Source organism: Monodon monoceros, unplaced genomic scaffold (assembly GCF_005190385.1).
Source record: "Monodon monoceros isolate NGI ecotype Baffin Bay Population unplaced genomic scaffold, NGI_Narwhal_1 Super_Scaffold_7, whole genome shotgun sequence".
In the NCBI taxonomy this organism is placed as follows: domain Eukaryota; kingdom Metazoa; phylum Chordata; class Mammalia; order Artiodactyla; family Monodontidae; genus Monodon; species Monodon monoceros.
Window position 1 is genome coordinate 21,293,468 of NW_021703784.1, and position 22,053 is coordinate 21,315,520.

Genomic DNA, 22,053 nt, shown 5'->3' on the forward strand with positions numbered 1-22,053 from the left:
TTCACTTCTTCATCTCTGCAAATTATACATAGTATGTGCTTAATTAGTAATTAGTGAGCATAACAGAATTCACTTATTTGGAATGGTAAATATAGCTCAAAAAACACAGGAAATGATGGAACAGATCTTAAAATTTCACTTTACCTTAAGTAGAAATAAATGCTATTTATACTTAGTTTAAAAACACAGTTGTAGAATTTTAGAATGTTAGAACCAGTCTTAGAGAGTTGGAAGAGAACAGTAGTTTTCAAACTTCAGCATGCATTAGAATCATCTGAGTGGCTTGTTAAAATACAAAATGCTCAGGCAACCCTCCAGAGTTTCTGATTCAGTAAGTCTGAGGTGGCCCTGAGAATCTGCATTTTTAAGAAGTTCCTAGTTGTTGCTGATGCCACTTGTGGGGAAACCACACTTTAAGAACAACTGTAATAGAGGAAAGGATGGCTGATTACTCAGATATTACCTCAGAGAGTTATCAAGATAATGTGTGGTTCTCAGCCCTTTAGTATACCCAGGAGAGATCAGACACTGAGACCCATACTATTCAAATCCAAGAAACATAGATAAGCCAGAATCTCCATTTATTGCAGCTGCCATGTGAACCAGATACTTGGGGTGACAGAGCATGGTCTCTTCTACCCTATACTTTGATGGAGACCCTGACAAATTCTTGTTCTTTGAGCTCCTTTAAAAATTAGACTAATACAAGAAATATCTCTTAGTTCTTGTCATTATTGTTATTACTGTTGCTTGGATTTTACACTGGCTTGTTTCCCTGAGGCCACTTTCATGTATGCTTATCCTTGCCTTTATAAGCTATACTTTAGGATAGGGTTGTTTTCACAGAATTTCCCTCTCATCAGTAATCTTATCGTTTTCTTTTTAATTTTCTATTGATGCATAATTGATGTATAATATTATGTAAGTTACAGGTGTACAATATAGTGATTCATAATTTTTAAAGGTGATTTTCCACTTAACAGTTATTATAAAGTATTGGCTATATTCCTTTGTTTTACAGTATATCCTTATATCATATTTTATACGTAATATCATGTACCTCTTAATTCCCTACCCCTATGTTGCCATTCTCACCTTCCCTCTCCCCACTGGTAACCACTAGTTTGTTCTTTGTATCTGCAAGTATGCTTCTTTTTAATTATACTCACTAGTTTGCTGTATTTTTTAGATTCTGCCTAGAAGTGATATCATACAGTATTTGTCTTTCTCTGTCTGATTTATTTCAATTTACATAATACCCTTCAAGTCATTCAATGTTGTTGCAGATGGCAAAATTTCATTCTTTTTTATGGCTGAATAGTATTCCATTGTATGTATGTATGTATGTATATATATATGTGTATATACATATATGTATATATATATATACCACATCTTCTTTCTCCATTCATCTGTTGATGGACACTTAGGTTGCTTTCATATCTTGGCTATTGTAAATAATGCTGCTGTGAACATTGGGGTGCATGTATCTTTTGAATTAGTGTTTTTCTTTGTTTTTGGATATATACCCAGGAGTAGAATTCCTTGGTCAAATGGTAGTTCTATTTTTAGCTTTTTGAGAAACCTCCATAATGTTTTCTACAGTGGCCGCACCAATTTACATTCCTACCAATGGTATATGAGGATTCCCTTTTCTCCACATCCTCACCAACATTTGTTACTTGTGTTCTTATTGATGATAGCCATTCTGACAGGTGTGAGGTGATATCTCATTGTGGTTTTGATTTGCATTTACCTGATGATTAGCAATGTTGAGCATCTTTTCATGTGCCTTTTGGCCATTTGTGTGTCCTCTTTGGAGAAATGTCTGTTCAGGTCTTCTGACCATTTTTAAATCAGGTTATTTGTTTTCTGATGTATGAGCTGTTTATATATATTGGATATTAAAACCCTTATCAGTCATATCATTTGCAAATATTCTCTCCCATTCAGTAGGCTGTCTTTTTGTTTTGTCAGTGGTGTCCTTCGCTGTGCAAAAGATTTTAAGTTTAATTAGGTCCCATTTGCTTATTTTTGCTTCTATTTTGTTTGCTTTAGGAGATGGATCCAAAAAATTATGGCTACAATTTATGTCAAAGAGAGTTCTGCTTATGTTTTCTTCTAGGAGTTTTATGGTTTCCAATCTTACATTTAGGTCTTTAATCCATTTTAAATTTATTTTGTATATTGGTGTTAGAGAATGTTCTAATTTCATTCTTCTACATGTACATGTCCAGTTTTCCCAGCACAACTTATTGAAGAGACTGTCTTTTCTTCATTGTATATTCTTGCTTCCTTTGTAATGGATTAATTGACCAAATACATTATTATTGACCAATATATTATTAATTAATAATTAATCTGGTCTCTCCAGTTCCATTCACCTATGTGTATCTTTTTGTGCCAGTATCATACTGTTTTGATTACTGTGGCTTTGTAGGATAATCTGAAGTCAGGGATCATGATTCCTCCAGCTTTCTTCTTTTTTCTCAAGATTGTTTTGGCTATACAAAGCCTTTTGTGTTTCCATACAAATTTTAAAATTATTTGTTCTAGTTCTGTGAAAAATGTCATTGGTGTTTTGATGGGGATTGCATTGAATCTATAGATTGCCTTGGGAAGCATGTTCGTTTTAACAATATTGATTCTTTCAATCTAAGAACATGATATATCTTTCCATCTGTGTCATCTTTAATTTCTTTCATCAGTGTCTTACAGTTTTCAGAGTACAGGTCTTTTGCCCCCTGAGGTAGGTTTATTCCTAGGTATTTTATTCTTTTTGCTGTGATGGTAAATGGGATTGTTTCCTTAATTTCTTTTTCTGATTTTTCATTGTTAGTGTATAGGAATGCCAGAGATTTCTGTGCATTAATTTTGTATCCTGCAATCTTACCAAATTCATTGATTAGTTCTAGTAGTTTTCTGGTGGCATCTTTAGGATTTTCTATGTATAGTATCATGTCATCTGCAAACAATGAGAGTTTTACTTCTTCCTTTCCAATTTGACTTCCTTTTATTTCTTTTTCTTCTCTGATTGCTGTGGCCAGGACTTCCAATACTGTGTTGAATAAAAGTGGCAAGAGTGGGCATCCCTGACTCATTCCTGATCTTAGAGGAAATGCTTTCAGCTTTTCACCATCCAGTATGGGGTTAGCTGTGGGTTTGTCATATGTGGGCTTTCTTATGTTGAGGTTTATTCCCTCTATGCCCACTTTCTGGGGAGTTTTTGTCATAAATGGATGCTGAATTTTGTCAAACGCTTTTTGTCAAAAGCATCTATTGAGATGATCATATGGTTTTTATTCTTAAGTTTATTAATGTGGTATATCACATTGATTGATTTACAGATAATGAAAATTACTTGCATCCCTGGGATAAATCCCATTTGTTCCTGGTGTATGATACTTTTAATATGTTGTTGGATTTATTTTGCTAATATTTTGTTGAGGGTTTTTGCATCTGTATTCATCAGTGATAGTGGTCTGTAATTTTCCTTTTTTGTGTGACATCTTTGTCTGGTTTTGGTATCAAGGTGATGCTGACCTCATAGAATGAGCCCAGGAATATTCCTTCTTCTGCAATTTTTTGGAATATTTTGAGGGCAATAGGTGTCAACTCTTCTCTAAATGTTTGGTAGAATTCACCTGTGAAGCCATATGATACTGGACTTTTGTTTGTTGGGAGTTTTTAAGTTATTGATTTAATTTAATTACTGGTAGCTGGTGTGTTCAAATTTTCTGTTTCTTCTTAGTTCAGTCTTGGGAGATTTACCTTTCTAAGAATTTGTCCATTTCTTCCAGGTTGTGCATTTTTGTGATCCTTTGAATTTTTGTGGTGTCAGTTGTAACTTCTCCTTTTTCATTTCTGATTTTAGTGATTTGGGCCCTCTCCCTTTTTTTCTTGAGTGTCTGACTAAGTGTTTATCAATTTTGTTTATGTTTTCCAAGAACCAGCTTTTAGCTTCCTTGAACTTTTCTATTGTTTTTTTTTAATCTCTATTTTATTTATTTCTGCTCTGATCTTTATAATTTATTTCCTTCTACTAACTTTGGGCTTTGTTTGTTCTTGCTCTAGTTCCTTTAGGTGTAAGGTTAGATGGTTTATTTGAGATTTTTCTTGTTTCCTGAGGTAAGCTTGTATTGCTATAAAATTCCCTTTTATAACTGCTTTTGCTGAGTGCCATCAGTTTTTGGATCATTGTGCTTTTGTTTTCATTTGTCTCTAGGTAGTTTTTGATTTCCTCTTTGATTTCTTCAGTGATCCATTGGTTGTTTAGTAGTGTATTGTTTAGCCTCCACATGGTTATGATTTTTGCATTTTTTTTCTTGTAGTTGGTTTCAGTCTCATAGCATTGTGATCAGAAAAGATGCTTGATCTGATTTCAATTTCCTTAAATTTACCAAGCATTGTTTTGTAGCCTAGCATGTGATTTATCCTGGAGAACATTCTGTGTGCACTTGAAAAGAACATGTATTCTGCTGCTTTCAGATAGAATGCTTTACATGCATCAATTAAGTTCTTCTGCTCTAATGTGTCATTTAAGGCTAGTGTTTCCTTATTGATTTTCTTTCTGGATGATTTGTCCATTGATATAAGTGGTGTGTCAAAGCCCCCTATTATTATTGTGTTACTGTTGATTTCTCCCTTTATGCCCATTAACATTTGCTTTATGTACTTCGGTGCTCCAATGTTGGGTGCATATATATTTACAATTGTTCTATCTTCTTGGATTGATCCTTTCATCATTATGTAGTGTCCTTCTTTAACAGTCTTTACTATATAATCTCTTTTGTCTGATATAAGGTAGAAATGCTTACATTAGTTTCTTTTGATTTGCATGGAATATCTTTTTTCATACCCTCACTTTCAGTCTGTGTGTGTCTTCAGATCTGAAGCAAGTCTCTAGTAGGCAGAACATATTTAGGTCTGTTTTTTGTGTCCATTCAGTTACTCTGTATTTTGATGGTAGAATTTAGTCCATGTACATTTAAGGTAATTATTGATATGTATGTTCTTATTGCCATTTTGTTACTTGTTTTGGGGTTGTTATTGTAGGTCTTTTTTTTTCTTTCTTCTTTTATTCTCTTGTGATTTGATGACTGTCTTTAGTGTTATGTTTGGATTCCTTTTTCTTTTTTTGTGTATATCTATTATAGGTTGTTGGTTATTGTTACCATGAGGCTTTTATGTAGCCGTGTGTGTGTATACACAATTATTTAAAGTTGCTGATCTCTTAAGTTTGAAAGCAGTTTAACAACCCTGCATTTTTACCTGTCCCCCGTGTTTACTGTTTGTGACATCATATTTTACATCCTTTTGTGTATCCCTTAACTACTTGCTGTGTATATAGATGATTTTACTACTTTTGTCCTTTAACCTTCCTACTAGCTTTATATGTGGTTGGCCTACTACCTTTACTGTATATTTGCCATTACCAATGAAATTTTTCCTTTCATAATTTTCATATTTCTAGTTGTGGCCTTTTCTGTTTAGAGAAATCACTTTAACATTTTTTATTATGTTGGTTTTGTGGTGCTGAACTCTTACCTCTTCCTTCTCTGTAAAACTTTTGATCTCTCCTCCAAATCTGAAGGAAAGCCTTGCTGGGTAGAGATTTCGTGGTTGTAGGTTTTTCTCTTTCATCATTGAAAATATATCATGTCACTTCCTTCTGGCCTGCAGATTTTCTGCTGAAAAGTCAGCTGATTGCCTTCTGAGAGTTCCTTTGTAGGTAAGTTGTTGCTTTTCCCTTGCTGCTTTTCATAAGTATTCTATCTTTATTTTTAGGCATTTTAATCACAGTGTGTTTTGGGGTTGTCCTCTTTGGGTTGATTCTGTATGAGACTGTTTCTTTTCTCAACTTAGGGAAGTTTTCAGTTTTCGTGTCTTCAAATATGTTCTCTGCCCCTTTCACTCTCTCTTGTCCTTCTGGGATCCCTGTATTGGGAATATTGGTGCACTAGATGTTGTCCTAGAGCTCTCAAACTGTCCTTATTCCTTTTCATTCTTTTTGCTGTTCAGCAACAGTGATTTCCACTACCCTGGCTACTAGCTTGCTGATTCATTCTTCTGTATCATTTAGTCTACTGTTGATTCCTTCTAATGTATTTTTCATTTCAGTTATTGTATTCTTCATTTCCGTTTGGGTGTTCTTTAAATTTTCTAACTCTTTGTTAAAAACTTCTGGCTTCTCACTCTGTGTATCCATTCTATTCCCAAGTTCTTTGATCACCTTTACAGTCACTACCCTAAACTTCTTCTCATGTAGATTTCCTATCTTCACTTAATTCTTCTTCTGCGGTTTTTATCTTGTTCCTTTGTCTGGAACATTTTCCTCTGTCGCCTCATTTTGCCTAAGTTGCTCTATTTTTATGTATCTGGTAGATTGGTTATGATTCCTAACCTTGGAGAAGTTGCCTTTTGTAGGGTATGTCCTACGTGTTCCAGTAGCACAGTCCCCTCTCATCACCCAATCTGTATGCTCTAGAAGTTCCCCTATGAGTGCTGCATGTATCCTTCTGTTGTGGCAGGCTGACTATGTAGATGGTCTGGAGGCTTGGATGGCCCAGGGTCTTACCTTGTGCAGAGGCTGCCAACCACTGGTTGTTGGGACTGGGTCACAACGTGGCTGACTGTGGAACCCCAGGGGGCCCCGGGGCTTATGCTGTCTCACTGGTTTGCAGAGTCAGGGTCCAGAGGACTCCAGGGCTATTGCTCACCCACTGGTAGGTGAAGCCAGGTCCTGGGGTTCATGTTGGACTATTGCCAGGCAGAGCTGGGTCCTGGAAGCTGGTTGCAGAGCCCAGGGATCCCAGAGTTCGTGTCAGGTCACTGGTTGGGGGAGGGTTTCCTGATACAGTTGGGTATGGGGTCCAGGGTGTCTCAGAGCTTGTGTCAGCCTGCTAGTGGGCAGGGCTGAGGCCCAGCTGGTCTCACAGCAAGGTCTGGCCTGCTGTGAGCAGGCCGGGTACCGTAGGCTGCAGGATAGTGGTTTACTTGTCTGCCCCCTGGTGGATAAGACTGGTCTAGAGGCTAGTGCAGGCTTCCTGTAGGGCAGTGGGGGACCCAGGGGCTTTCAGAGATGGTGCCTGCCCAATAGTGAATGGAGCTGTGTCCAGGGCCTTCTGGTGGGCAGGGCCATGTCTAGAGGCATGTCTAGAGGTGGGTGTGGACTCAGGAGGTCTTCAGGCAGCCTGTCTGCTAATGGGTGGAACTTTGTCCCCACCCAGTTAGTTGCTTGGCATGAGGCATCCCAGCACTGGCACCTACAGGCTGTTGGGGCTATGTCTTGGCACTAATGAGCCAGAGGGAGCATCCCACAATGTCACCTGCAAGCACCAGCTTCCACGTAGTAGAAGAAGCTTCCAAGAATGGTTGCCGCCAGTGTCTATTTCCCCAGGGTGAGTCACAGCCACCCACCCCCTGCCTGTCTGGGGGACTCTCCAAGACCAGCAGATAGGTCTGTCCCAGGCTTCTATCAAATTACTGCTTTTGCCCTGGGTCCTGGTACATGTGAGATTTTGGGTGCACCCTTTAAGAGCGAAGTCTCTATTTCCCTCCAGTCCTGTGGGGCTCCCGAAATTAAGCCCTGTTGCCTTCAGAGTCAAATGCTCTGGGGGCTTGTCTTCCTGATACAAGACCCCTGGGCTGGGGAACCTGATGTGGAGCTCAGAGCTCTCACTCCAGTGGGAGGACCTCTGCAATGTAATTATTCTTCCATTTGTGGGTCACTCACCCTAGGGTATGGGACTTGACTATATCACGGGTCCACCCCTCCTACCTATCTCATTGTGGTTCCTTCTTTATGTCCTTAGTTGTAGAAGATCTTTTCTGATAGGTTCTGGTCTTTTTCAGTGAGGGTTATTCTGCATATAGTTGTGATTTTGGTGTGTTTGCGAGAGGAGGTGAGCTCAAGGTCTTTCTCCTCTGCTGTCTTGGCCCAACCTCTCTCATCAGTAATCTTAATTCCACCTTTTGAGTACATGTTAGTATAGTTAGTCACGTATACAAATTATAAAAGGAATTTAAAGACCTTTTACTCCAACTGCCTTACTTTACAATGAAGAAACTGAGGCAGCCAAAATAACTCACCATGTCACACTACCTAGGAAGAAGTCTTAGATTAGCCCACACCTTCCCCTACCCCCATCAAGTCCTAAACTACTGAGCTCAACTGCCATGGGTGGAGGAAGAATCTGAGTCAGTATGAATGAAGTTCTTTTCCTTTTGAAAGGCTACATGGAATTTTTTAAAGTAAGTGTTTTGAACATACTTCACTTGTAAGTCCCCTTCACTTAACAGCAGTGTGTTTTAACTGTTATGAACATCAGCTTCCAAATCTGTAAAATGAGAGATGGGACCTACCTTCAGGGCTTAGGTATTGTTTCTCTCTTCTTCCTCCCTTTCCTCTTAAAGTCACTTTCTAGTGTTAAGCTGTTGAAAACTAACCAGATTTACTGCCTTTAATTCTTCACTATTCTTTTCACTCCTCACCTCAAACCCTAGACCATTTGAGTTCTGCCCTCACCATTTTCCTGGAACTGCTTTGTTGAAGGTCTTAATGAACAACTGATGACTTTTTTCCCAGACATGTTCTCAGTCTTCAACTTGTTATCCCCTTCACCAGTTTCAGTACTACAGACCACCACTGCTTTTTGTTCTTCTTTTTCTGCTGCTTTATTCACTACTCTCCATCTTGTTCACAGATTCTCCTCCTTTCTTCACCCGTTCAGATTACATTTTTTTCAGGGATGTGTTTCTGCCTTTTTTCTTATTCTTTGCCCCTTTGGGCAGTTCTAGTCATTCCCATAGTATTATTTATGCAACTGTCTTTGTATGATAACAAATATGACATCTCTTTTAAGTGCTGGCTGCCTGCCTTATCTCCCCGTGTCACCTAGTCCACTGGTAATTCCACGCTCAGTATATTTGAAGCTGCACTCATCTCTTCTTCCCCAGCCACAATGTGTTTTCTCTACTGTGTTCTTCATCTTCGTTAATCTCAAAAATGTGTATGTGAATACAGGAGACTTAGATTATCCAAAGCAATTTAAAAAAAAGAAAAGTTGGTAGATTTATACTACCTAATTTCATGATTTACTGTAAAGATAGAATAATAAGGCAATGTGGTTCTGGCATAGATTAATTCTTAAAAAGATCAGTGAAACAGCATAGACAGCCTAGAAATAGACCCATGGTCTTACAGTCATGTGATTTTCGACAAAGGTACCAAAGCAATACACTGAGGAAAGGAAAACCTTTTGTGCTTATGGTGCTGGAACAATATGGTATTCATATAGAAAAACAAAATGAAGCTTAGCACCTACCTTATACCATAAACCAAAATTAATTTAAGATAGATCATAGACTTAGATGTAAAAACTAAAATCATACAGATTTTAGTGGAAAACATAGGAGAGTATCTTCATGACTTGCGGGTAGGCAAAGATTTCTTAGAAAGGACACAGAAAACAAATACCATTTTAAAAATGATAAATAAGACTTCATCAAAATTAAAAACTTTTTAAGTTTTAAGAAAATGTACAGGCAAATCACAGACTGGGAGAAAATATTTGCAAAACATTTGACAGAGGATATATATATGTGTATATATATGTATATTGTATAGGTATGTATGTGCATATGTGTGTATATATATATATATCAGGAGATAGATACAGGATATATAAAAAATTCCTACAACTCAATAATAAAAAGATATATAACACAATATTTTTAAGTAGGCAAAATATTTGGAGACAGTTCACAAATTAATATATACAAATAACCAATAAGAACATGAGTGTTCAACATTATTAGTCATCAGAGAAATGCACATTAAAATCTTAATGAGATGCTACTATATATACACTAGAATGGCCAAAATTTAGAAGATTGATAATGCAAATGTTGACACGGTTGTGAAGTAACTAGAATTATCCTGCACTATTGTTGAAAATATAAATTGGTACAACCACTTTGGAAAACTTACTGGTAGTTTTTTTCTAAAAATAAACATAACACCTATTCTGTGACCCAGCAGTTCCACTGTGAGATATTTCTCCAAGAAAAATGTAAACATAGGTCATAAAAAAGATCAATAGAAGTTTAATAGCAGTTTTATTCATAATAGCTAAAGACTGGAGAGAGCCCACGTGTCCATCAGTAGGAGAATGAATAAGCAAACTGATATATTTATACAGTGGAATACTGTTCATCAATATAAAGGAATGGGTTACTAATAAACGTAACAAAAACATGCTGAGTGAGAAATATCTTACACGAAAAGAGTACATACTAAGGTTTTGTTAATATGAAATTCTAGAATAGGCAAAACTAATCTTCAGTGGGAAGAAAAATCATAATAATGGTTGCCTTGGGGTTGATGGAGTAGGGATTGACTGTTGTAAGGAATTTGAGGGACTTGGGGGCTGATCAATGAAAAAACTATGACCCTTGGACAGGTTTGCATAAGAAAGGAAGTCCCTTACAGCATGAGACAATCTAGAGGTTTATGGCCAAAGGACCACCATCCAAAAAAGGAGGAGGGCAAAGGAATTCCTGAGGTGAAGGAGATTGGAGTGGGTGGCTCTGGAGATTACATGTCTAAATGATGTTGCTCAGTAGCACGGTGGGGAGTCTGGGTCAGAGAACTCCAAAGGTAGTAGTGACTTGGGTCTTATAACCACAAGCCTCTGTCTTATCAATGGCTAGCAGGTGCTGGGTGTAGTTTTGTGGAGTATACAAAGCAGGGAAGCTATAAAATGGTTAAAAATCTGCTTGTTTTGGGTTATTTTTTAAATAATTGGGTATATAAAAATGTTAGTTTAGTTCCAGCAGACTTTGGAGCTAATGGATATCAGCCTGCAACAAAGAGATCAACAACTTGAGCCAATACATAGAGGCTGTCTTCATCTAATTACTATAACAACTGAAAAGGGATAAAAGGAAAATTTTTGGAGTGATGATAATGTTCTATATCTTGATAAGTGTTTAAATTACACAAGTGAATATGTTTGTCAAAACTCAGAAAATATACACCTAAGAATTGTGCATTTCACTGTACATGATATGCATGCTGAAGTATTTAGGGGGAAATGTATGCAGATTTTACTGAAATGTCAAAAATAGAATGGGTTAATTCAGAGAGAGATAGGTATCTGATAAAGCAAGTACAGTAAAATTTTAATGGTAGAATCTAGTTTGGGATATACATATGTTTATTATAAAACTTTTAATTTTGCTTTTTGTTTAAAAAATTTTATAATAAAGTATTAAGGACCACCATGTGGAGACAGACTGAGGGACCTGTTAGAAAACTATGCCATTGCATTAAAAAATGATAGAGCTTTATATTTCTTGACCAAATTTAACCTATAATTTTTTGTAGAAACTCAATCCTATATTTTATCATTTGACTAAAGATCTGTGGTGTTTGATCTGTTACAGGGAAAGTCCTTCTGCTAGCGTGGACACATGTGCATTTCTGTCATCATTTTTGTGCTCCAATAGGACTCTGCTAATTGATGGCCGGGCAGAACTGAAAAGAGGTCTGCAGAGGCAGGAGCGACATCTTTTCCTGTTCAATGATCTGTTTATCGTGGCCAAAATCAAGTAGGTATTCTGGACACTCTCTCCTGGTTATCATTATAAAATTGCATTTCCACCAACAAAGGTAACCTTTATATTCAATGTTCACTGTAAGAATATCTGGCCTCTGTTATCATAACTAATATCTGAAGTGATTCTTATATTTTGTTTTGATTTGGTTTTGAAAAGATGTTTTAATTATTTATTCATTTAACAAGTGTTCATTTAAGTCCCACTCTGTGCCATTCTCTGAATAAATAAAGGGGATACAGTGAAGAATATGATGGGTACAGTCCCTGCTTTTTGATGCTTTCATTCTAATGTGTGTAGGGAGAAATGACAAATTGTGCTTAATGCTGTGAAGAAAATACAGTGAAGTGAAATATGGGATATATGTTAGATAGGTATAGTCGGGGGGAAATAAATCAATGAAGAATGAAAAACAACTAGTCATGCAGATATTAGGAAGATGGGTATTCTAGGCAGAGGGAACAGCAGGTACAAGGGTGGTAGGCAAAGTTTGGCCCTTTGGAGGAGTTAAAAGAAAGCCAGCATAATAAGCAGGAAGAGAGTAATATAAATTGAGATTGGAGAAATAGACAAGGATCAAGTTATCAGGACCTTTATGGACTGCATTAATTATCTATTAATTATCTATTGCTGTATAACAAATTACCCCAAAACATAACAGTTTATGACTACAAACATCTTATACATTTTCTCTGAGTCAGGAATCTGGGAATGGCTTAGCTAGTGGTTCTGGCTCAGGGGCCCTCATGAGGTTGCAGTCAAGGTGTTGAACCAGGGTTATAGTCATCTCAGAGCTTAACTGGAGAGAATCTTGAAACTTCCCAGATCACTTATGTGGATCCTGGCAGGCCTCAGTTCCACAATGGCTGCTTTCCAGAGTTCTTCTCCATGTAAGTTTCTCCACAGGGCTGCTTGTAACATGGTATTGTTTCCTTCAAAGTGAAAGATCCAAGAGAGTGAGGAAGAGAGTATTAAAGGGAGAGAACACCTATAATAGAAGCTGCAGTCTTTTATAACCTAATTTTGACAGTAGTATACCATCATTTCTGATGTAGGGGCTATTGGCCACACAGATCAACCTTGGTACAATTGGAAGGGAACTACACAAGTGTATTAGGAAGCCAGGATCATTGGGGGCCATCTTGGAGGATGGGTACCACAAAGGCTATGATAGGAGTTTGGATTTCATTCCAAATGGTTTTAATTAGGGGAGTAGAATAATGTACATATTTTTAAAATATCATTCTGGCTATGATAGGTAATGGATTAGAGGACAGAAAAGAGTAGAAGCAAGGAGACTGGACAGGAGGTTATTATAGTAGTCCTGATGAGATATAATGAAGGCTTTATCTGGGGAAATGGCAGTTAAAGGAAGGATGCAGACATATTTGGAATATACTTTAGAGGTAACCAAAAGAATTCACTTTTCGCTCAACACTAAATGCCAGTGCAGTTATCATCCAACCTAGAACACGATAGTTACAACTTTCTCCCTCCCCCATTCTCACTATTTATGAAACATCATAAAAGAGTAGTTTAACAAATCCAATCTCATCAAAGAGATTTTTTGTCACTAGAGAATAGTAAACTTTTTTCTACTATCCGTACCCTCACACCTAAGTTGTGCCATGTCACAAATAAGATGTGGGTGGGGAGGAGATCAAGATTGTGGAGTAGGAGAACGCTGAGCTCACCTCCCCCAAAAAACACATCAAAAGTGCATCTACATGAAAATAAATTCTCACTGAAAACAGACTGGAGACTGACAGAAAGACTGTTCGGCAACTAAGGCTGTAAAGAAAGATCCACAGTGAGTCAGGAAGGAAGGGAGGAGAAGCAATCAGGTCAGGACTCACATCCCTAGGAAGGGAAGAGAGGAGGAAGAAGATATCATGGGCTTGCAGATCCTCCCTGGGGAGTGAGGGGTTTGAACCACATATTGGGCACCCCAGCCAGCACTGGGAAGACAAGTCCTCTTAGTTGGTTTGAAAACCACTGACTGACAGGAGGGCTGTAAGAAACCGAGACTCCACCCATGAAGAAATGGACACACTCTTGCTTACTCCCAAAACAAGGCAGAGGAAGCAGATTAAAACTGCCCAGGGCTCTGACAATAGTGAACACCCCAGCCTCGCCTCTAACTCTGGTGCAATTACCAACTAGGGTGAAGGCTAATGTTGCCGAGGCAAGTGTGCACTTGCAGGGGATGGAGCCAGCTCAGACCCAGCACTGCAGTTAAATGCGGCAAGGATGTTTATTGCTGGCACTCACAGAGGGCAACAGATCAGGAGCTGTCTGAAGCTCTGACTGACATGCTGGAGCCATCCCAGTGTGTGCCCTAGCTGCACCAGGTGCCTGCTCCAAATCCCTCTTGCTGCATCACTACTCCCCTCTGGGGTGAAGGTACCATGGCTGGGAGAGGGGAGAGTGCATACTTAGAGGAACAGAACCAGCTCATATCTGACCCTCAGGGCTTCTGCTCCAACAGTATGGACCTGACCCTACCACAAATAGGGTGGTGATAGCTACTGAACATAGGAGAAGCTTAGTTTACACCTGGCTCTGGCCCTAGGCCTCTGCCTCCAGCCCTACCTCGATAGCTGCCAACACACCCTGGGGGAAGATATGATGCATGCTCAGTTCAGATCCAGCTCTCCCACCAAAGCCACTGAGAACACACATACTTGAATAGGAATACTCCCACACAAGGACACTGCTTCAAGACTGGGATAGGTAAGTATTCACCTAATTTCATAGAGACAGAGAAAGTTAAACAAAATGAGAAGAAAGAGGAATTTGTTTCAATCAAAAGAACAAGAAAAAAAACCTGAAAAAAACAACTAATGAAACAGATAAATAACTTACCAGATAAAGAGTTCAAAGTAGTAGTAATAAAAAAGCTAATTGAACTTGGGAAAAGAATAGATGAACACAGTGAGAATTTTGACAAGGAACTAGAAAATATAAAAAGTACCAGTCAGAGCTTAAGAATACAATAACTGAAATGAAAAACACTCTAGAAGGAATTAACAGACTAGATAATACAAAAGAATGCATAAGTGTTCTAGAAGATAGAATAATGAAAATCACTAATCAAAAAGAAACTGTAGGACAACATCAAGCATACTAACATTTGTATTATACTGGTTCCAGAGGAGAAGAGAGAGGGAAACGGGCCAAAAAGGTATTTGTGGACATTATGACTGAAAACTTCCCAAACCTGAAGAAGGAAACAGATAACTAGGTGCAGGAACCATAGAGAGTCCCCAACAAGATGAAACCAAAGAGACCCACACCAAAACATACCACATTAAAATGGCAAAAGTTAAAGATAGAGAGACTTCTAAAGGCAGCAAGGAAAAAACAAAGTGTCATGTACAAGGAAACCCCCATAAGGCGATCAGCTGATTTTTCTACAGAAACTTTGCAGGCCAGAACAGAATGGCATGATATATTAAAAGTGCTGAGAGGGAAAAACCTACAACCTAGGTTACTCTACCTAGCAAGGTTTTCATTCAGAATTGAAGGAGAGATAAAGAACTTCTCAGACAAGCAAGAACTAAAAGAGCTCATCAATACTAACTTGACCCTAAAACATGTTAAAGAGCCTTCTCTTAGTAGAAAAGAAAAGGCTACAACAAGAAGTAACAAATTACAGAAAAGGAAACATACAACTAATAAAGGAAAATATACAGTAAAGGCTGTGGATCAATGACTTAAATAAGACAGTATGAAGTCTAAAGGACAAAAATTGTAAAAATCAACTATAACTAAAATAAACAGTTAAGGGATAAATATGAACTTGTGAAATAGGACATCAAAAACACAAAATGTGGGGGAAAGAAGAAAAAATGTAGATTTTTTTAGAATGTGTTTGAACTTAAATGACTATCAGGTTAAAACAAGTAGATTATACGTCAACATATATGAACCCCATGGTAATCACAAATAAAAAAACCTACAATAGATACACAAAAACTAAAAAGAAAGGAACACAAATATTCCACTAAAGAAAATCATCAAACCACAAGAAAAAAGGAACAGAGAGGAAAACAAAAACACCAGAAAACCAATAACAAAATGGCAATAAGAGTACCTATCAATAATCACTTTAAATGTCATTGGAAAAAATACATCAAAAAACATTGATTGTATTAAAAAATCCAAGATCCATCTATATACTGCCTACAGGAGACTTACTTCACAGCTAAAGACACATACAGCCTGAAAGTGAGGGGATGGAAAAAGATATTTCATGCAAATGGAAAAGACAAGAAAGCTGGAGTAGCAATACTCATATCAGATAAAGTAGACTTTAAAACAAAGGCTATACGAAAAGACAAAGATGGGCATTAGGTAAGGATAAAGGGATCAATACAAGAAGAGGTATTATACTCATTGACATACATGCACCCAGTACAGGAGCATCTAAATATATCAAGCAAATGTTAAAAGAGAGAAAATGTTAAAAGGGAGAAACTGACAATAATACAATTATAGTAGGGGATGTGAGCACCCCACTTACATCAATGAACAGATCATCCAGACAGAAAATCATTAAGGCAACAGTGGTCTTAAATGGCATAATAGACCAGGTGGACTTAATAGATAGCTATAGCACACTCCAACCAAACCCAGCAGAATACACATTCCTTTCAAGTGTACATGGAACATTCTCCAGGATGGATCACATACTAGGCCAGAAAACAAGTGTCACCAAATTTAACAGGATAGAAATTATATCAAGCATCTTCCAATCACAACTGTATGAAACTGGAAATCAATTACAAAAAGAAAAATGGGAAAGTCACAAACATGTGGAGACTAAACAACATGCTACAAAATAAACAATGGGTCAATGAAAAAAATCAAAGAAGAAATCAGAAAATACCTTGAGACAGATGAAAGTGGAAACAGAACACTTCAGAGTTTATGATATGCAGCTAGAGTGGTTCTGAGAGGGAAGTTTATAACAATACAGGCCTTCCTCAGGAAACAAGGAAAATCTCAAATAACCTAACCTACCGTCTAAAGGAGTTAGATAAAGAAGAACAACGAAAGCCCAAAGTCTTTCTTTCTTTGGCTAAGGTATTTTATTTGCTCCATTTTATGCTGAATGTTGACAATGTTTGCCTAAAATTGTTTTGAGTTTATTGTCATTCTTTTCCATACTGAATTAGAACAAGTATTAAAGCTGGATGCGACCTTAGGGACCACTTTTGATATTCATTAGAAAGCTGAATTAAAAGTTATTTTTCCTATGGAAGTAGGGCTTTACATTTTTTTAAAAACAATGTTTATGAGCATCAGAGTATTTAGAAAGAAGCTGATATTATCTCTGTTAATAGCCATAGAGCACCTATTTGGAATTTACTAAAAGGAAATGAAAGTAGTTATTTCATACCCTCTTAAGCCATCACTATTCTCATATATTATTTCCTAAACAAATAGGGAAGTAACGATGAATTCTGTGTAGGTCAAAAAGATGAGGAGAAAAAAAGTTCTGATTATTAATTCATTACCAGTAGAATTACCATCAGATACTTGTGGAATATACCATATTCTCTACCCCAAAACGTATTTAATAGACCATCTCCATCTTAGAATGGAGGGAAATCTCTCTAGAATCCTATGTATTTCAACGGTTCACTGGAATTCATACTTTTAAATTTCCATTGGAATAGTCTAATACTGTTGGAAATTGAGAGTGAAAAATCTGAAGATACACACTGTGACCCTAATACTATCCATCTTAATATAAAGCTTTATTGGAATACTTGTTTTAAATATTTTTAAGCTAGTACCTCTAGCTTTATGGACATAAATGTTCATGAGATTTCTCCCCTACTTCCATAATAAACAGTCCCATCAGAAAGCCTTGTAGGTGAGGAGATTTGAAAAAGTAAGTCTTAAGATAGTAAAGCTGAAGGAAACTTCATGGATACAAAGTCACCTCCAGGTGCTTTGTAAGAATGACTATATCCAGGGCTTTTTATAGATACTTAATGGTTATGAGCATAAACAAGCTCAAGAATCAACCCTGCTCAGGTTCGGATTCTAGCTCTGCTTTTGGCAAATTACTTAACCTCCCTGTGACAACATTTCCTCATCTCTAAAATGTTTGAGGATTAAACTTAATATGTGTAAAGTGTTAACAGTGACTGGCAAATGGTAAGTTCTCAATAAATATTGACCATTAGAATGGAAGTATTGTTTACACTTTTGGACAGTTCCTTGTTTTTTGTATAATGAGGTAGAAATCTTGGTACTTTATTGATCTAGGGAAGGAATCGTTGGAATGGCTTTTTCCAAGTCAATAGGTATACAAGTTCCCACATGGTATTTGAAGTATCTAATATAAAGAGAGGCCTGCATTAAAAAACTCAAAATGTATGAAAACAGATATGGAAACATACTTTTCCTTGGAAAAGATTCATAGTTTCAGTTTTATATTACCTAGATAGCTGCCATCAAGAAATAAGATTTTTAAAAGGAAAAAACAAAAGAAGTAGGATTTTACTTTTTAAAAAATCGAATGATTTATAGCAATAGGGTGAAAAATACTGAAATGAAATATAGAATGAAGGCATTGTGCCTCAAGGCACTTTTCTATTGTACTTACATTGTGTGCGCTACAGGAAGCATAGATGAAGCTTTGAATCTAGATTATTCTTCATGTATAGCTCCTGAAAAATCCCTTTACATTTTATAAATCCTACTGAAGAATTTTAGCTTTAAATATTCCATGATGAGTTTTAGGGATACTTCCATATGAAGCATCTTTGATTTCATTTTAGCTTTTAATGTTTCCATAAATGGCTCTGAATGATAGGAAGTACCGACGTGTCCCTGGGCTTACCAGTGCCTTCTAACTATTTAAGTCTCAGGTCCATTATGAGCATTAAAACTGTAAACTAGGTCAAGAGATATGATAGTGTCAATATCAGGGTTGTAAGGGGGATTAGATAGAAATTGTCAAAAAGCAATTTCATTGCCAGCTTAAAAGTAAATCACCTTCTCTGTACCCAGAGATAAATATTAATTGCATCAACTCTACTTAAATATAATACTTCCTGGCATCTTTTTTTTTTTCAGCTTAGTTTAGGGTCTATTCTTAGGCTACAGTTTTTTCAATTTTAGCCAAAATATAAGGGGAAATGGTTTAAAAAGGAAATTTAAAATAATCTTTGCTTCTAAAGACTAGAAAATCATAACCACTCAGTTGGAAATGCATTGTAAATTTCTCTAATTAATTCCAGTTTATATTTTTTAGTGCATATAAAGTGAAAATTTTATAAATATTTTAATAAATAATGTTTATGTTTAATCTTTTATTCCGCCATATAAATAAATGGCTATTTATATATAAATAAATAAATAAATGTTTTATTTTATAAATAAATAAATGGCTTTTAATAAAAGCCATAAATAAATGGCTTTTATTTTATAAATAAATAAATGGCTATTTATATATAAATAAATAAATCTTTTATTTTATTCCAAATAATTTTATTTTATTTTATTTTATTCCAAATAATTTTGGAAATAAGCAAGTTGTAAATAATAAAAGAATTATTTTTTTATAACAGCAGTAAGTTTAAAATTAGGTTTTTGATCCAAATGCAATGCTCAACGTATAGAAAAATAAAGTTGCCAGTTTATGGCTATTTGCTGCCATAAATGCAGGCATGAGGACCAATACACCAAATGTTTCAACGGCCTTTTTGGGCTAAGGTAGCCAAATGTCATAATTTACTGTGGTAGGCGCTGAAGGTAAGAAAAATGAATAAGGCATTCTTTGCCCATGATTAGTGGAAACTGTCCTCTTATCACAAGTATAGAAGTTCTCATAAAATTTAAGAAACAGAATAACAAAAAATCCTGTCTGGTTCTTATCTTTCTAGATATAACAACAACTTTAAGATAAAAAATAAAATAAAATTAAGTGACATGTGGACAGCAAGCTGTGTGGATGAAGTGGGAGAAGGCAACACCAATGCCCTGAAATCCTTTGTCTTAGGCTGGCCCACAGTGAACTTCGTGGCCACTTTCAGGTGAGAACCATAGCTTGTCCTGTATTCACATGGGTTAGCTACTGTGAAATACAGTCAGCTATGTAATTTCTAGGATGGAGAGAAAAAAAGTTAATGCAGTTTTGTTCCCCTAATTTTTTAAAGAAAAATATTTTATTCTGATTGATCTGTTCTATTTTGTCAATAAGTTCATTTGTATTCTGAAGCCAATAACTCATCTTTTGGCACACCCCCAATAAAGACACCTGTATGCCTTATGTTTCTCCCAAAGAGTTTTTTATTAAAATATGTGAAATATAATGGTAAATATTGAGAACTCCTGGAATCATTTACCTTGGTTTGAGCTGTGATTTTTAAAGGGGCTACTGAAACACCTCAAAGACCATAGAAGAGGAATAGAGTGGTCAGAGCTCTAGGACCCCCCCTCTCCAACATCCCCTTCCCTCATGTTTAGGTATTTTCTTTGTATATTGAGCTTTCAAGTTGGCTTTTTAAACCACTGAAACAGACCTTTTACTGAAAACAATTTTATAAAATACCCCAATTAAGCTTGAATAACTGGTTTACACTCCCAAATCTCTTAAAAACTAGTTTTTAATTATAGAAATAAATTTAATGTCATGAAATAATGTGTTTCCTAAATTGCTTTCTATAGAGATGTGACAATCAAAAGCAAATTTATGACTCAAGGAGTGAAAGTCAGTTTCCTAAGACTCACTCCTTGGCTGGGATGGAGTCAGAGAATGTACAAATAGAGAATCTTTGTGCTCTTATCTGAACATTCTGATTGGTACTTTTTAGTTCAGAGTGAGCATACCAAAACTCAAACTTATGATTTTGAACGATTGTGCCCTCAAGTCCAATATTTGTTTTACACTTAAAAGAGCTGGTCTTTATTTCATGCACACATTTTTCTTTCTACTTCTCTCCTCACTACCATCAAACTCCTCAGGCACCATCCTAAAGCCAGATAACTAAATGTTTTAAGCTGTTAATCTTCTAATAAAGGAAAGGCATGCCATTAAATTCTATTATGCATTATTGGCCTACCACAAGATATTAAGAACTTATTTGGAAGAAACATGTATCATTCTCTGCATATCTTCTTTTCCATGACAGACTTCTCTAGATATTATCAATTCCTATTATTTAATCTTAGAGTTTACAGCTGAAAGGAAGTGATTTCAAGTGAGGGGTGGGACTACATGATGTCTTTAATCAAGGAGTTTCCATAAAACTTTTTTAAGAAGAAGGGAAAATGTAGAAACAAGTTTTGCATACACTGTACTTCCTCAAAAAGTATAGTACTTTAACTGAATGATTAACATCACTAGTGATGTTGTGTGAATATCATCTATGCTTTGATAGAATGTAATGAGGAGCAATTCACTTCTGTGGTATTTCTCCCCCAAACCCATAACCCCAGTCTAATCCTGAGAAAAATATCAGACAAGCCCAAATTGAGGGATGTTCTGTGGGGTTACCTGACCAGTAAGCCTCAAAATTGTCAAGATCAGAAAAAAAAGCAACCAGGAAAAGATACAAAAAAGGTCACTAAGGAGACATAATAACTAAATGCTATGTGGAATCCTCTAATGCATCCTAGAATAGAAAAAGGACATTAATGGAAAAACTGGTGAAATCTGAATAATCAATAGTTTAGTTAATGGTAATGCACCAGTGTTGGTTTCTTAGTTTGACAAATGTGCCATGATAATGTAAGAGGACAACATTAGAGGAAACTAAAACTGGGTGTGAGGTATACAGGCATTCTCTGTACTCAATCTTTGTAACTTTTCTGAAAATCTAAAATTATTTCAAAATTAAAAGATTACTCTTAAAAAAAGTAGTGTTGAAGAGTTCGGACTCTGGTATGGCAGAGTGACGTATTAACAGACTGACCACTCTATAGATAACAACTGTAAACTCTGAACAAAACACAAACAACAACTCCCTGAAGGTTCTGGAAAGTGAACAAAAGTTGGCAGATTTTGGAGAAGAACTGAAACTTTTTAAAATTTTATTATTTATTTATTTTTGGCTGTGTTGGGTCTTCATTGCTGCACATGGACTTTCTCTAGTTGCAGCAAGTGGGGACTACTCTTGTTGCAGAGCGCAGGCTCTAGGCGCATGGGCTCGCGGGCTCTAGAGCACAGGCTCAGTAGTTGTGGCACACGAGCTTAGTTGCTCCATGGCAAGTAAGATCTTCCTGGACCAGGGCTCGAACCCGTTTCCCTTGCATTAGGGGGTGGATTCTTAACCACTGTGCCATCAGGGAAGCACCAGCACTGAGCAAGTTTTCTGTTTTTAAGGCATTATTAGCCTGAGGAAAGGCTGCAGTCAAATCGTGGTGCAGAGCAACTAAACTGACGAAAACCCAGTCTTTCTGGGCTGAAACACC

General features: G+C 36.6%; 1 protein-coding gene across 1 annotated transcript in view; it reads left to right on the forward strand.

Moving 5' to 3' along the window:
• The window catches only part of ARHGAP20 (Rho GTPase activating protein 20), a 147,455-nt gene that overhangs the window by 75,641 nt on the left and 49,761 nt on the right, over positions 1-22,053 (forward strand). The window contains exons 3-4 of the mRNA XM_029208693.1: positions 11,449-11,613; positions 19,524-19,673. Of these exons, the coding sequence (XP_029064526.1) occupies positions 11,449-11,613; positions 19,524-19,673 (315 nt within the window). The remainder of the gene's footprint in view (positions 1-11,448; positions 11,614-19,523; positions 19,674-22,053) is intronic.